Genomic DNA, 16,634 nt, shown 5'->3' on the forward strand with positions numbered 1-16,634 from the left:
CACAGGCAATGATGGATGTATGTGTGGTGTTGAGATCTCCTCACAGGGATGGATGGATGCTAGAGTGGGTATTTATATCTCTTCACAGTGAATGGCGACTCAGCTTGTCGTAAGAGGCGACTAACGGGATCGGGTGGTCAGGCTCGCTGACTTGGTTGGCACATGTCATCGGTTCCCAATTGCGCAGATCGATGCTCATGTTGCTGATCACTGGATTGTCTGGTCCAGACTCGATTATTTACAGACTGCCGCCATATAGCTGTAATATTGCTGAGTGCGGCGTAAAACTAAACTCACTCACTCACTCACTCACAGTGAATGAGTAAGTGAGTGACTTTAGTTTTACGCTGCACTCAGCAATATTTGAGGTATGTGGCAGCAGTCTGTAAATAATTGGACCAGATCTCTTCAAAGTGAACAATGGATGTAAGTACAATGTTGAGATCTCTTCACAGGGAGTGGTGGATACAAGTGTGATGTTAGAACCTCCTCACAACGAATGATGGATGTAGGTATGATGTTTGAGATTTGCCACCAAATTCTCTTTAGAACATGACTGAAATGACACTCTTAAATGAAAGCCAACTAATGTGTGTGTCTGTTAATCTTTATTGACTGCACTCAACCACACCCATCAAATTCAGTTGTGTGACATAAGAGTGTGCTACAAGTCGTAGTCTTGTAGATACATCAGGTACAAATTATTCCTGTGTTTTGGACTACATCAAAATGCTTGAGCAATGGACATTTTCTTTCATATCATAGTTTTGGCTTCTACAATAAAATTTAGGAATGTTGTGTAAATTTAACAATGGTAGAAATGCTACATTCTCGTCTAGCTATTGTTAGTCATTGTTACATAAAATAGCACCATCATGTTATCTGACACACTCAGTAGTTGTATTTTCTGGTATTATGTGGCAGTAAGTCTACTACAAGAGAAGAGGTCATGTAATATCCTCCATATAACATGTATCTATTGTGAATATCTTGATGATGATGCACTGTAACACAGTTTAGTGCCAAAACTGAATCTCACCAGATAACAATATGTCAAATCATTGGTGTTTTCACAGAAACAGAGAAAGGAAATTTTACCTTAAAACTGATATAACTGGAAGGCACCACATGAAAAGTCATCTTGTACATGGTGTTGAATAAAAGCTCAAAACAAAAAATTGCCAAACAAATGAATGTTTTTCAATCTTTTTCAATACGAAACATTTTCCAAAATAAAGGAATCAAAATCCATGTAACAAGAGTACTGGAGCTGCTGAAAGGAGCTGCTGCTGTTGGAATAGGAGAACATGGGGACAAGCAAACTACAGCTACATGGACTTGGTGTCCAAGTGACAAGGTCAATGTCCCAGCAATGTGTAACAGTTGCTGAACACAAATACTAATTCCTTAGCACAATCACAATAAAACATCTGCATTATCTCATGGCAATTAAAAAAAAGAAATGATTGGACAAAATAACCTGTAAAAAAGACAAAAATGGGACAAAATCCATGACAGTTTGAGAGATGATAATTACACTACAATGAACCTACCTGACCTTCTGTCTTATTCTGTTGGCAGAGGGCCACTGTTCATTCCAAGTATTGATAAGAACACATCATTGGTATGAAGCTAACAGCATGTTCAGACTTATGTAGTATTCACCGTAAGATACTTCTCTGTAGAGCACGTTTGAAATGCAACTGATGTTGTAACAGTATGTGCTGAGTGCGACACTGCATTTGTAGCAGGCCACAAGGCTTGAAAAGCCTAATACCTGCCTGTGCAGTGTGAAGTTCATAGGCTCTGTACAGTTGTCCTTGTAAATATTGTATGCTTACATATGCCATACAAAGAAGTGCTTCTGTAACATAGATGAGCATTAGTGTCCAATAATCTTCACAAGGACGTCTTCGTGTCCTACACATGTATCCTTCAGACTTTCATAGTACAGTCAATATCTGACTATGGAAACAAAGTTGGTTAGGTTTCGGCTGAAGCAATCAATTTTCTACCTCTACAATATTCACCATGAGCAAGCATCAATTTCTCAGACTTCAAATTATTTCTTGAACAACAGTAAATTTTGTCTACATATAATCTACATACAGTCCACCTCCAGTTTCTGCCACCATTTTCTTGTTGAGTTGCAACTACTTAAAAGAATGCCTTTCAAAGAACCCAACTACCTAAGTGATTAATACTAAGACTCCATACAATTACCAATTTTGGTGACATCACTTGGAGATGCAGACATGAAAAAAATTCTTTACATCATGATAATAGACCCTTTAAAAGAATCAAACAAAATGAAATATTGAATGTCATGGTTGCAAGTATTGGAAATATGGTGATTGTTACGAAGAAACATGGAGCTATTTACATGATCTACAAAGGATAAGTTGGACAGGGACACACATGGACAATGAGATACATTCACTTTATACACAACTCAAAAGGCACAAAATGCACAGAAGCCTTGTTGCCGTCCCTGCACTTTTCGCAGCTGTACAGGTTCATCACCAAGCTGGGTCATTTCATGGCAACAGTCACCAATCTTTCCTCAGCTCCACAAAAACTAACTCATGGACACAATCACAATACAATGTCTGTACAACCTCACTGGTAGGTAATGGAGATTAAAAAGGCCATCAGTAAAATATTTATTTTCTAAAAAAAGAGAAAAATAGCACAAAACTCGTGGCAGTTTCAGAGATCATAATTACACAACAATCTACCTAATTGGCTTTCTGATTTACTCATATACTGTAATCGTGTATATTTCCATGGAAAGTTTACAAAAGACCTATTAGCACAGTTTTTTTACGCATTTCAAACACCTGAGTGATGGTATCCATTTCATAGTTTCCACAACCGAGACCTGCAATTATCAAAGCTTGCCACCACAACTGAATTGTGTTTACTAAAACAATCAGAGAGAGGTGGAATTATACATGTGTCAACATGACAACAACCGTCCCATATGCGAGAGTGTTCACATGGGCAAACTGTTGATTGGCTGCATTAAAACAAATTGCATGTTGCTTCTACTTGAGTATTTGTTACCACTTACTCTTGCATATGTCATATGGTACGATTACTGATGCACGATCTTTTTGTGCAAAAAGTGTGAAAATTAATCTCATGCGAAAATAACTACGATTACAGTAGTTGATAGCCATTGTACAGTCCAATTTCTTAGTTTTAAAAAATCTGCCATGTCAGTTTTCAGAGAGCAAATGATGTGCAACGCACAAGTAAATGAAGGGAGTCGAATCAGTTGGAAAGCCTCATAGTTATCAAAGGATCAAGAACATTGTGATAATATGGATAAAACATACAAATTATGAAGCATGATCTCTGCACTAGGAATCATATGTTTATGTAACTGGAACTCATGTGCACATGGAACTGATGTCTTGAAAGTTCATATAAAAATGATTAAAATTGTATGATGCTGTAAAAAGCAAATATATCGTCTGGATGAATATGTGTAACAATGAAAAGGTACGACCTGTCAATAAGTCTTGAGACTTTATGTTGCCTTGGTTGCTGGAAGTGGATGTGAGCGTTTCTGCAGTCCAAACATAGCTATGACACTTGTCTCCACTGTATATCCAAATGATTACCAGACTCACACTCACATACTTGATACTGCCAGCAGGCAAGCACACAACAATCTCAAGTATTTCCCATCCCAAGCAGCTTTTCTTCGGCTTTTCACATTCTCACAGAAGTTTGATAAACATCTCAAACTGACTGGTACACATGATTATTTTGCTGTGATTCATCCATATTTCTTAATGTTACATTATTTATGCCATTTTAATGTTCGTGCCAGGAAATCCCTTCTTGACACCTGCCATACTGGGGATAACTGAAACAAACTGTAGCTGTAGGTGGCATCTAACCAATATTTCTTTCTCAGTTTGTATATGCACCATGTTCACATGTGTGCAAACTAAATATCACTGTACTCTAATGTCAGTCATTATCACAGAAAAACAGAAGTATACATCTTGACATGCTTAAAGAATTGCACATGATTAAAAGAAATTAGACAATATCCCTCTTTGGTTGTTGGCAAAAGATGAGTGGCATGACCTTCTAGTACTGTCACAGAAAGAGTGAAAAAAGAATAAAATGAAATAAACGCCTCTGACAATATTTCCAAGATATTTCTAACATGCTGTTGCCAAATTCATCAGTGTTGAAATGGCACTACTGAACATAGTGGAGAGATAATTAAACTTACACTCAATCATTTTCTAATGAGACACCCTTTTTTGACACAAGGTATACAGCGATATACATCAAGGAAATAGTGCATTGGCTGGCACTACTTTCAGCCTGGGCACCAAGACTAAGCTGTCAGGATGTACTCCCAGCAACATTACGCCGCACACAAAGGTGGTCTGATGCCAATGAATGTTATGTATGATTGCATGGCTAATTACAACTGGTGTGTCAAAATATACACAAACTGACACTATCTGGCAGCATTTGCATCTATGCAAACTAAAAAGTATTTTTGTTTCAAGTGAATACACATCTGCCTGTATAAATTAGACCAATCACTAAGCTGCAACCAGCTATAGAAAACTTGCATCTTATATAACTGGTTGCAATGTATGTAGCTATACACAATAGTTTTTGTGATATAGTGAAATAACTCATTAACATGGCTCAAGAGGAAGGAACTATATACAAAACAAATACATGACTGATTTGAAATAATGACAGCACTGTCATACTGGTCAATGAAGTATGACATCGATAAGCACATCACTAGTCCTGTAAACATCTACAAAGGCAGAGACTAACCAGCAAATGGTGATTAAGACAAACAAACTCTTAGTATGAGATACAGGTGGTGTGCAACCACACGTTTCTGTCAGGTTGTCATCATGCAGCATTACATGCTGTAGGATCTGTGGCCATGTTGCCTGGGTGTTCTCAAAGATTATAATTGAAGGTTCTTATCATCTCATTCCATGGCCAAAATTCCTCAATAATTCATGAAACCGCAATTGGGATTACAATTATGTTTAATTGTTAAATCAGCTGCTCAACCAAGTGTCCATGACTTCACAATGATGCCTACTGCTATCAGGGTGTGACAGCTCCCTCAATCTCATGCAAGAATAGACCTGAGCCTTAACTTAAAAGGCCTTTAAACAGAAGCAGTTGTAGGCCACCAGAAGGTCCAGAATCTTGTACATCAGAAACACATATCATGAACTGTTAGGACTATGATGTTAGTAACTTCAGAATATCATTCAGCGTGAAACATGCTACAAAAACTAGCCGTAGAGACCACAATCTTAAACAAGGTTCACACAAAGGTTACAGTGACTAAAATCTGTCCGTGGAAATTATGTGTCATTATACATGTATTCGAACAAAAATGACTTAAGTCAGTCATGTACACAAATTTTTGGAGCATTTGTTGGACTAACACACTTCACACACACAGATGTGAATCTAGTTATTCACAAGTATAAAGAATATCTTTTAATATTTTTTACTTTTTAAGAACCTTTTCCAGCAGAGACATACTCAGACAAGTAGTAATGAACACTGTATCATTACCACACTGAGGAGCAGTATTCAGTCCAAAATTAAAAAACCTCTGTACCCACTGAGAGGAAATAAAACTACATGAACAGGCAGTAGTAACTATGAAGGAATGATTAAACACGTTTGCAAGGCCACGGCAGCTGCACAATCAGGACTAGGATATGCACTTTGTCATAGCTTTTAAAAGTTTGCAAATCTCTGTTGAACTAGCAAATGGATGCTGTTGGTATTGACTGACAAAATTCAACATTTCACAACTCTTCAAGGAACAGTTTGCTGCCAGAATGAATTTGATATTGTTGCTGGCAACTGACAGGGTTGCATGCGAGTTTCCCCATCAGATATCTGTCAAACTTAAAACTGTGAACAAAATAGTCTCATGCAGCACAATCTTTAAATAACACAGTAAAACAGAACTGCACTAGGCGTTGGCATATATTGGAGAATCAGGTGGTTTTGGCATTTCAAGAGCTTCTTCATAAGATGGTGGCATGTCTCCCTCCAAGTCCAGTGAACCTTTACTCTCGGTGCAGTATTCTGGAGGGATCACATCCACATCTATGGACTGGGGCATATGACCATTAGTTCGTGAATTGTTCTGGTTTACAGTTAACAGTGATCTTCTCTCATCCTGCGAGTTGGTGCTGTGAATGCCGCCATTCCGGTGAGCACCTTGAAGCATATAAACATTGTAGTGAGAAACAACAGGCACATTCACACTGCAGTGAGAAACTACAGGTACATTCACACTAGGTATAGTCACACTGCAGTGAGAAACTACAGGTACATCCACACTGCAGCAAGAAACTACAGGTACATTCACACTGCAATGAGAAACTACAGGTACATTCACACTGTAGGAAGAAGCTACTACAGGTACATTCCACACTGCAATGAGAAACTACAGGTACATTCACACTGTAGGGAGAAGTTACTACAGGTACATTCCACACTGCAGTGAGAAACTACAGGTACATTCACACTGCAGTGAGAAGGTGCTACAGGTACATTCACAATGCAGTGAGAAACTACTGGTACATTTACACTGCAGCGAGAAACTACAGGTACCTTCACAGGGCAGTGAGAAACTACAGGTACAATCACACTGCAATGAGAAACTACATGTACATTCACACTGCAGTGAAAAACTACAGGTACATTCACACCGCAGCAAGAAACTACAAGTACATTCACACTGCAGCGAGAAACTACAAGTACATTAACACTGCAGTCTCAACCAGTCTCCTGGAGGCTGTTAGTTCTACTGACTATACACTTGAGGGAGAAGTATGTTGTTTATACCTGTATGAGTGTTAGCACCATTCTCCAGGGTCTGTCCTGGCACTGGTGTATTTAGTCCCCTGTCTTGCCGATCTAGCTCCTGAGAGTTGTACACGTACAAGGCTGACTCAATGGCTCGCTCAGCTCGCCTTTCTCGCAGGACAGAATTTTTCAAACGTATATATTTGATAAGAATAAAAGCAATTACTGCGATGACAGCAATAAGTGCTGCTGATATTCCAATAATGACAGCAACACTTGGACCTGTTTTGGGTGGACCTTCTGGAAAAAGCAAAAAGAAACTGAGGGTAAAAGGAAAAAAGGGAAATTTATAATGTAATTTTCTGAATAAAATTGATATTTTATACTTATCCTGACTCATGCTTAATTGCTTACCTCCTCTTCACTGGTGAAAGTAGTGGAATTACCTGAAATCCCTTGAAGTTCCCTTCTAAAAGAAGTGGACGTAAAATACGCTCAGCCATGAGTAGCCTCCTCTCCTTTCCTGAGCAAATGGTCAGCTGACAGACTATGCTTGTTACTCTCACCTTGTAAATCACCTGACATAAGAATTATTGGAATTCAGTGTGCCAGTGAGGGGCGGATGGAGGGCTTTCATCATGAGTTAGGATAAATATAAAATATCAATTTTATTCTGAAAATTAAATATTTTTCACTATCCTGACTCGTGCTTAATTGCTTACAGAATCCAACAGAAACAGTGGCTGGTCAGGCCAGGCTGGATTCTGGTGGTTGTCAAAATTACGTGCAATAACTTCCCACCTTAACGGGAACTTGTAACGGCGATAAATTCTGTCCTGTTCTTTTAATATTCATTGTAGATTCTGGAGGAATCACATTCAGTCAAACTTGTCTTCTGCAAAAGGCTTTGACTGGAACATGATGATATAAAAAATTACTGACGTTCTGCTATTGTCTGATGCAAATGAATGTCAAGATATTCACATCAAGACTATTTGCGACCATTCTTCATGTACAATTATCTTCATTACGAGTACAGGGTCATAGTCACTCATACTCGTGTGTTCAAGACGGCACATGGACTCATCACCATTATACTCCGCAGAGCGTCTGGCTTCCACAAGTCACGTGACAAATCGGGTGAGTAAACTCAGCATCTTCGGGGAGCCGTCAGCTGCTGTGCAACCACAAGAGGCCCAAATTGGTGAATGCCAGTGACGTCAAAGGGACTTGGCCCCTGTCCACATGAGCAGCATTTCTTCAGCCTAAACAGTCAGGAGGTCGGATGCCCATCACATGGCATTATTTAAAAATATCCATGGTATTCCTTTTCTGATTGTAACAAAATAACCCAGCAGTGTAGTTTTTTCTGATGCCTAAATGGTATAGTGACTGATCCAATTTCATTCTATTTCTGTTTTTCACTTCAATATTTAATCATGTCATGAGAACATATTTGTTTCATATAAGTCCAAAAGACTGTAAAGCTTTACATTTAGATAGTTTTGAAGGTTGGCTGTCGTAGCAAAAATTATACATAAATTTTGATAGCTATGGTTGCTACGGTAGCTACCTTGGTTTATAATCTATGATAACACAAAGACACAGTTGATTTATTTGAATTTGTAAACTAAAAATGACGACTTTGTCACTGGTAGAGAAATCTGAAAATGTTCTTACGTAAAAAAAACTGATTACACCTATTTACCCAAGTACACAGCAAATGCCTGTATATATTTCTTATGTAACAACAAAGTTCCATTGGTATCCTCAAAACAGTTTCGGCCCATAAGTGTTTCAGGCTGCATGCGACACAGAGATTACATCTTCCTTGCTCTAACTCGCATTTGATGGTATAAACCTACACGTGTTATTTGTCATCATTCACTTGATGGTCAGTTAATGAATATATAACAGGTATAATTAGTGGTAACACCACTCAGATTACTCAACAAAGGTTTCCATTTGGCATTTCTCCTGTCTGGAGTAAATACTCAACATTATGAATTAAGGTCTGTAGTGGCAAATGTATTGTATGTTATGTAATATGTGCATGTAAGTGATGCAAAAGGGTTTATCAGCTGAGTTACAAAAACAAACATCGACCACAGGATTAACCGATAACACACTGATTGATTAATTAATTCCACAGCGAATTTGTCAAAAAGGCAGTGTGTATGTATGTAGATTTACTAATCTATAGTGACTACACCCTGTTGTAAAGTGAGACTGTAAAAACAACATCCTCCCTTCAAAGAATTAACTACCACTGCTTTGACTGATTGCTCAACATTGGTTAAATAAACTACTTAGAATGGCGGACACCATACAATCAGTTGCCAGGTGTGCTATCTTGGGTGACCAATGAGAGGTTTATCAGGTTTTCAACAATGTAAAAGACCTAAAACGATGTGTCACTTTTTCGCAAATTAGACTGTTGTAAGACACGACACAGAGCAGGATTATTTACTAGCAGTAGATGAATTGAATATCGTCTTTTTTATGTGGATATTGATGGATACATTCCTGAACAGGGTAGTAGCATGACATTGTTGCTGTAACATTAGTCTGTTTTAAATTCATTGTTTACATTTTGTTTTAATTTATTTGTTGTAGCATTCTGCAGAATCTATATGACAGAAAACACACTCTAGATCTCGCATAGGGCGTGTGTGAAATAGGATCCACATTGGCACTCTATACAATGTTTAAATGTTACAGTCATGTTAGAAATTTACTATAAGTTGTAAGTATAAGCAGACCGTGTGTTCTTTTATTAATTTTCAAAATTATACAAATATGACAATAAACTAATTAGGGTTATGAGACAAAATATAAAGACATTGTTCGTTATTTTTCCATCCTATTAGTTTTTTACCATTTCCACTACTTTCACCATTTCTACTACTAACCTTCAAAGTGTTTCACTTGTTTTCATAATACATTTTTAATGAAGTAAAAATGACTTAACCTTAGCTGATCTATCTATAATTAAACTCTCGATTGCACATAAGGCTGCGCAGCAGAGGTCACGAACCAGTCACGAATTCTGGGATATCATCCAGGTACTCACGGGAGAAAAACAATAACAAAAGGAACAACCAGTCCACGGAAATTGCTCCGCATCAGTGCCCCTTTGAAGCTGATGTGGACAGACTATCTTCCAGGTGATGTGAATTTTTCCACCAAAGATAGTACTGTCACCTATTGTGATCGCTGGTGTAGTTTGCAGTGGTATCTTGTAGTCGTCTCGAAGAACCTTCGTGACGAATTCGTCGTTGAGAATTTCCCAATTCTTCCAGTAAAGTTGAAGACGACCATCCACTTGAGACGGTTGCATGGGAACGGCTAGGGGTAGAAGACTCCAGTCGTTCTGAACCTGATCTTCATTGTTTACCTCCTCTTCTGTCCCTGGACACTCTGGGGTTAAACTTCTTACCGCTAGATCTCTGGACTCTGGAGAATTTGGACTTGTTAGTGTAACACTGACTTGTCTGCTTGTACACCGTTGTCAAGGTGTCGATGGACTTGATCATCATGAGTCTTGGGCGACCGTCCTTGCTCCCTCTTCAATCTTCCCATACAATATTGTGGGCACTGACCACGGGGCTTGATATACGGGCCTTGTGAAAATCTCACTCCATGATGAGGCAGACAAGAAACCTTGTCGACAAAGTAGATTCAGTCCCGTACTAGTAGAGGCGAGGCGTTCGGACATAACTGCTGATCCTAAGTCCATACCATTCCTGATCCACAATGTAACTTCAGAGTCGGAGAAGAGGGCTTCCTCTGGAGATGATGATCAGTAGTATCTGTCTTCATCCATCCTTGAATGCGATGAATTCGATGGATGCCGACGATCCCTCTTATGTGAGTCCAGGTCTGAAGGGGACGACGACGCTGACGGCTCCTTCAACGAGCTGAGAGCACTCACCTGAGCGAGCGTCCTCCCTCATGCGAGCGTAGTCTTTCATGTGAGTGCACTCACCCGTGTGAATGCACTTACTCGACGTAGGTAGATCCCCAAACTGCGACGTGATGACAAGGACGACAGTGACGATCTTCTTGAGCAGATGCGTGCAAACGCCTCCTCTTCATCCCCAGGAGTACGTGCAGATCTAGCTGAGTGCTCACAGGGAGCAGCAGTCGAGGTAGTGTTCGCTCTTCAAAACGATGCTTTTCGAAGCTCATGTAGCATGAAGGCGTCTGCATAAAATGGCTGTGTTGAGTGTAGTGATGGCTGCCTCGTAGAGATGTCTGCTGGGATGACCAAGGCTGCTGACAAAGTCTACGCTGTCTGACAACACTCATAAGGCTTTCAGAGCGGTGACAATGCTGTCAGGGCAGATCTAAGTGACAACTTTCGTTGTCCTTATTTCTGTTGACATTATGCTCGTTGTGTAGTTCCTGTGTATCCGGATATGTTACTCCTGTAAAGAGACGATCTCGTAGCCGAAGGACTTCTTTGTTGAAGTATGTTGATTCTGCGACGACTCCGTTGCAGACGACTTCATCTTCAACGATGATGATGATCTAGATGTCTTTGGCTGCAATGGCCACGTCAATGAAGTTCCCTTCTGTGGTCAACGGTATGAGTCGCTGGACCCAAGGCATGCCCCAGAGACATGCCTGACTGGTCACTGGAATGAATTTCAGCAATTACTAATTAACGCTACCCAAAGCTAAATCATCTGACTTAGACATGACTAATGAAAGCCGACGTTGCCTGTCTCTCGCACGCCTGTGAACAGAACGAATTTATAAAGTAAATTCTGAAACAGATACATTTCTACAAAATTCACAGAGAATAGTGGAAGAACATATGGGCTTACATGCCAACGATGAGGAGGGAGTGACAAGCATGGTTAATTAGCTGATTGTTTGCATGGGAAAGGGGAGGCTACTTGTGGCTGAGTGTATTTTACGTACCTTTTAGAAGGGAACTTCAAGGCATTTCAGGTATTCCACTACCTTCACCAGGGAAGAGGAGATGAGCAATTAAGCATGAGTCAGGATAAGGAAAAATTATTCTATTATTGTGTTAGTTGTACACAGAACAGGTAAAATACTAAATTCTGAAAAGAGGTTTCTAACAAACAAATGGATACCCTTAATGAACAGTGCAGATACTGGCAAACAAATAAATAAGCAACATGGCGACCAAGGTTCAAAACAGGTACCCAATGCTGGCAATGAGAGGAAGGCTGTATGGATCTGGTCGTCAGGTGCTGTGACCTGGCTGATTGCATGTTTTCTGAAGTAGCTTGCATAGTCATTCAAAGTACTATCACACCCCATAATCATTTACAGGCCACCAGCAATAAAACCAGAACATTATGTTCTCACTAATAATGATCACATGGAAAATATGTCTCACCTGATAAAGAAACATTTATTCTGAAATTATAATTCCTCAGGTAGATATCCTCCCTGGAGAGTGTAATCTGAACTGTGTAATCTTTCTTAGCATAAAGAATTCTTGGGCTGGCCTGTTCACACTGTAAGTGCACCTGAAAAGTCATTAAAAGAAATTCTACATGAAGTCTCCATATATAAAGTAAGGTATAATCAAACTGCCAAAGCTGACACAACTCTAGCAAAGTGTACAACAAAACATCCAGTCATGGGAGCTGCATAAAACTAAACTCACTCACTCAAGTCATGGGACAATGTCGTGTTCGAAGCATTTGTTCTTAGTGTAGGTTATGTATAGAGATATAACATAAGAAATGCAAAAAAAACACATGTACAAAATTTGACATATAATAAAGACCTGGAGGAGAAAGCAGGGTCTGGATAGACATGCTTGAAGCCAGATTCTCCTGATGCACGCTGCACAATAACAGTCAGTGTCATGTAATTCAGTATTGTGCCTAGGCATCTTACATCGGTACCATTACCTTTGGCAATAATGGTGCACATATATTACAACCTCAAAAACAAAAACTGACATATTTTGGTACAGTACCATTCCAGCAAGAACCATGACATGGGTGTCATTAACATCACCTGTACTGAGTGTGAAGAAGTAGAAGATGATGAAAATATGAATACCAGTTTTGCCACATCCTGTTCAAATGTGCTGTCAGGAGACTGATCGATAGTCAAGGTGATGCCACAGTTGTTTATGTAGAAACTCTCAAACTTTAGGCTCAGATAGTCTCTGCCTTTCTTTGATAAAGGCTTGAACTTTATCTTGCAAACTTTTGTTGTAGCCTGTTGTATGACTAAAGTGTTTTTGCCAACAACTGATGCGCTCTTGCCATCTTCTATATACTTCATCTGTATCCCATCAGCCAGACATGTTGCCTTGTTATCCATCCCATCTGCAGCATAGACATGTTCACCATACACATCACAGCATCTTTGGAACAAATTTGCTAACCACAAGCTTGTATACAGGTATAGGTTGGAAATATAGCTGACCAACCAAAATTTCATGTCTGCGTTAAATCAGGAACTGAATAACAAACCTGTAGTTTTAATCAGGTCAACATGATTATTCAAATACAGGATCATGAATAAAATCCCTGTTTTTTTCTGTATGACAGGTGTAATTCCCACCTGGGAAGGTTACTAAAATCAACAGTGCCCTGTGACTTCCCTTGAATAAAAACTTGGAGGTGAACACAAAGACATCTCACTGACAAGCTTAATATATTGACAACTTCAAAGTTTTGCCATGACCTTGAAATTTAAGTGAAGGTCACCAAAATTGACTTGAATGGTCTTGAATATGAATTCATACATAAGTACGGACAGAGCCTAATACTATATCTCCCTACTCACTACTGCTGGTTTTACATAATGGAAGTCGTTAGATGTAGTGTCTGTGGCTCTGTATGTACTCACATGTCTGTGCATGTCCACCTGATTTGGTCCAAAGAGTGGCCACAAAAACAAGGAAAGTCAACAGTGTTTTGGGCGACTGCATTTGTCACCTGAAACACAACACAGAGAATAAACTATTGATAGTAGCCATGTTTCATGTTGAAGAGAGAGACATTATCACAGGTGTGTTTCCATACGTTGTATACAGTCAAGACTCATTAATCCAACATCGCCCGTTGCACAACAAATTGTCGGGTTAATGAGGATCTCGGGCTAAATAACTGAGACTAAACTAGGTTTATTCATTTTGTCATTATCCATTGTATTACATTCACTGTCTTCGAGTTTAGGACAGTTTAAGAGGTTCGGACACATGGTGTGTGTAGGCATTGTCCCTGATGACGTTGTTTACAAGATTGTCCTTCAGGGTTTGGAGTCGGGAATCAATGTTCATGTAATGCCTTTTCCTGGGTAGCTCACGCCAGTTGCCCTGCAACTATTGTAACTTCCTCCTCAACCCTCCTCCTCAAACTGACTCGATGAAGTGAATTCTAACTTGTGCATCTGCCATCAAAAATATGTGTATGACAGCTCAGCTTCAGTTTGCAACTTAAATATTATAGCATGGATTAATCTTCCTCCAATGTTTTTTTCTCATTAAATACATATAAAATGCGAAAAAGATTATGCCAATGTTTTGAAAATAAATCTCTTTACTTATGAATTAAGCTTCCTCCAAACAAGCATAAAATTCAAAACAAACTAAGAAAATTATAATAATGTTTTGAAAAGAAATCTCTCTACTCCCGACATAGTTTATGCTTCCGGGCACCGCATCTTTAGCTCTGGCAGTACTCCCCTAATTAACTCTACTGGGAAAACGAAATTAACATATTAGACTTCCCGGGACTCTGAAAAATAGATTTTGGCCTTCCCGATACGACACATAATTAGCACTATCAGGCCTGGCTTCCAGTTGTTTTCTTGTTTACTGCTGCTTTAGGCCCCTGAAAATTATTTTATTAACTGTTGGAAAATCATGCTTGTCATAAAAGTCAACTAACCAAGCAAGTGGTCAAGCTCTCTGACACCCTCTAGTCTGACATGGTCCATACATGTCAGTGTACCTTAACTGAATTGATGCTCCAAGTTTTAATTACTGCACGGTGTGATCATGACTTGATTATTCACAAACTGTCCTCACCAAGACGCAATGTTGCTGTGAGCTGCTACATCATACATACAAGTAAATCTCACATGTTTGTTCACAGAATGCTTCCAATGCTACTCAGATCAAGTTCAGATTTAATTTAACACATGAATTACAGTGTAAAGCATCATTCACAAAACATGACGCAAAAAAGCACACGTACTGTGACATAGGCCAACCAAAAACACATGAGGCAAAAGATCTGAAAACAAAAATACATGAACATTTAAACAAACAACACAATCAACATGATTGTGCTCTAAAACGTCTCTGTCGAAAGGTATCCATTAGGAACTACGCACCTTACAACCGCGACACACCTAGAATGTGAAGAATTGCTACTTACGACACGAGTTCTGCTTTCACTAATGTTAATAACCTGACAAAAAATATTGTGTCATAATGGGTTGCAGGGTGTTTAAGAACGGAGGTTATGACAGACAGGTTGAAGTAGTAAAATATGGTATGAAACATGAAACACAAGTGGCCCCACTTGACCATGCTGGCGTGATAAACAACAGGCCACAGCAATGGAACGAATATTGAGCACCCTGCTCAGCAGCAGGTTCTTACTTTTCGGAAACTGTTGCTAAAGGTTACACATTCCTGTAAGAAATTTACCTTGTGTGATTCTCACACACATTGAGAACAGATGTTGTGTCGGTGGGAACGCTTAACATGCACCACTCATCATCAACGTACACAAATATTTTATTTCTCTCTCGTAACACTTATCTAGTATGTCAACAAGTGCGCAGTGGCGCCACTCACCGATTCGGAAAAAGGGGGTTAACTCTAATTAGAACTGAAAACTCGTGCGCAACTTAAAACGAACTTAGTTCAACTACTGTATAGTCCTTACTCTGATATGAATCGCTCCCATGACACTGCAATGAACCCAGTTACATAGTCAACAGTTTAAATTGTTTCCAACACTTAAAGAACAACTATTTTTGGTACTCTTCTTACCACTGCATATGGAAGATTTCTGGTTAATACCAAGCGCTTTAAAGTTGCTAAAAAGCCGCCTGCTTCTCTTTCGCCCGCAAACGAAACCACAGATAGGTTGCGTAACACTGTCGCCTGAGCCCTGCAGTGACGTCATAGAGGGAACGATTTTCAGTTAGTTGCATAGAAAATGTGTAGGAAGATCGTCATTTTGCTGATTTCTCGACGTCACCAAAGGCATGCTGAATTGTTGTGTTGCCGTCAATTGCTCCTTGGGGTCAGGTGATGGTGTCACTATGCACAGATTTCCACCGGACCCCGTAGTTTATGCTTAAATTGGTTGTATGTGTGTGCGAAGCGAGCCAGACTGTCCGAGTACATCGGCAGTGGTGACCGTGTCCCAAAAAGGGGTTTCCGTCCTCAGAATGATATCCTCCCAAATCTGGTCTAAAAGTTCTAAGTCTACATAACTTCTAGACTGGCGACACCAGCTAATATTAGGTGTGTTGTTAGACAGTCTTCTTCATCAACATTTCCAGCTATTTTACTCAAATAGAACAACTAGTTCGAAAGCAACAGGTCCTTGAAGCATAATCGGGTATCGCAAAGGTGAGAGATGTTGAGGGTTGGAGTTCTGATTTTAAGTATGTGCTAACATCATTGTATAACAGAATATTTGCTTTTATACTATCATGTAAGGCTGTGTAACAGTAAATAATTTGTATTGCCATACATTGCGATTCAGTTACTCGTGTTTTGGTTGTATTTCGATATATTGGGAGCATAAGTATTTGACAGTGAA

The 16,634-nt window shown here is 39.4% G+C and overlaps 1 protein-coding gene across 1 annotated transcript; it reads right to left on the reverse strand.

Annotated features, from left to right (window-relative positions):
- Nucleotides 1–595: 595 nt before the first annotated feature.
- Nucleotides 596–15,666, reverse strand: LOC137296230 (uncharacterized). Its single transcript, XM_067827967.1, has 6 exons — nt 15,506–15,666; nt 13,696–13,784; nt 12,898–13,169; nt 12,221–12,353; nt 6,883–7,143; nt 596–6,252 (listed from the first exon to the last, which is right to left on the reverse strand). Exons 2-6 carry the CDS (start codon nt 13,775–13,777, stop codon nt 6,002–6,004), a joined length of 999 nt encoding a protein of 332 aa, XP_067684068.1. The 5' UTR covers nt 13,778–13,784; nt 15,506–15,666; the 3' UTR covers nt 596–6,001.
- Nucleotides 15,667–16,634: the final 968 nt, after the last annotated feature.

The sequence above is a fragment of the Haliotis asinina genome, chromosome 9, assembly GCF_037392515.1.
Source record: "Haliotis asinina isolate JCU_RB_2024 chromosome 9, JCU_Hal_asi_v2, whole genome shotgun sequence".
Classification (NCBI taxonomy): domain Eukaryota; kingdom Metazoa; phylum Mollusca; class Gastropoda; order Lepetellida; family Haliotidae; genus Haliotis; species Haliotis asinina.

Excerpts from the sequence above, each read along its gene's own strand:
- LOC137296230 (XM_067827967.1), bottom strand. The coding sequence starts at position 13,777 with ATGCAGTCGCCCAAAACACTGTTGACTTTCCTTGTTTTTGTGGCCACT. Across the intron at positions 12,354-12,897 it reads AACAGGATGTGGCAAAACTG|GTGCACTTACAGTGTGAACA; the intron begins GTATTCATATTT and ends ATGACTTTTCAG. Across the intron at positions 7,144-12,220 it reads AATAAATGTTTCTTTATCAG|AAGGTCCACCCAAAACAGGT; the intron begins GTGAGACATATT and ends TGCTTTTTCCAG.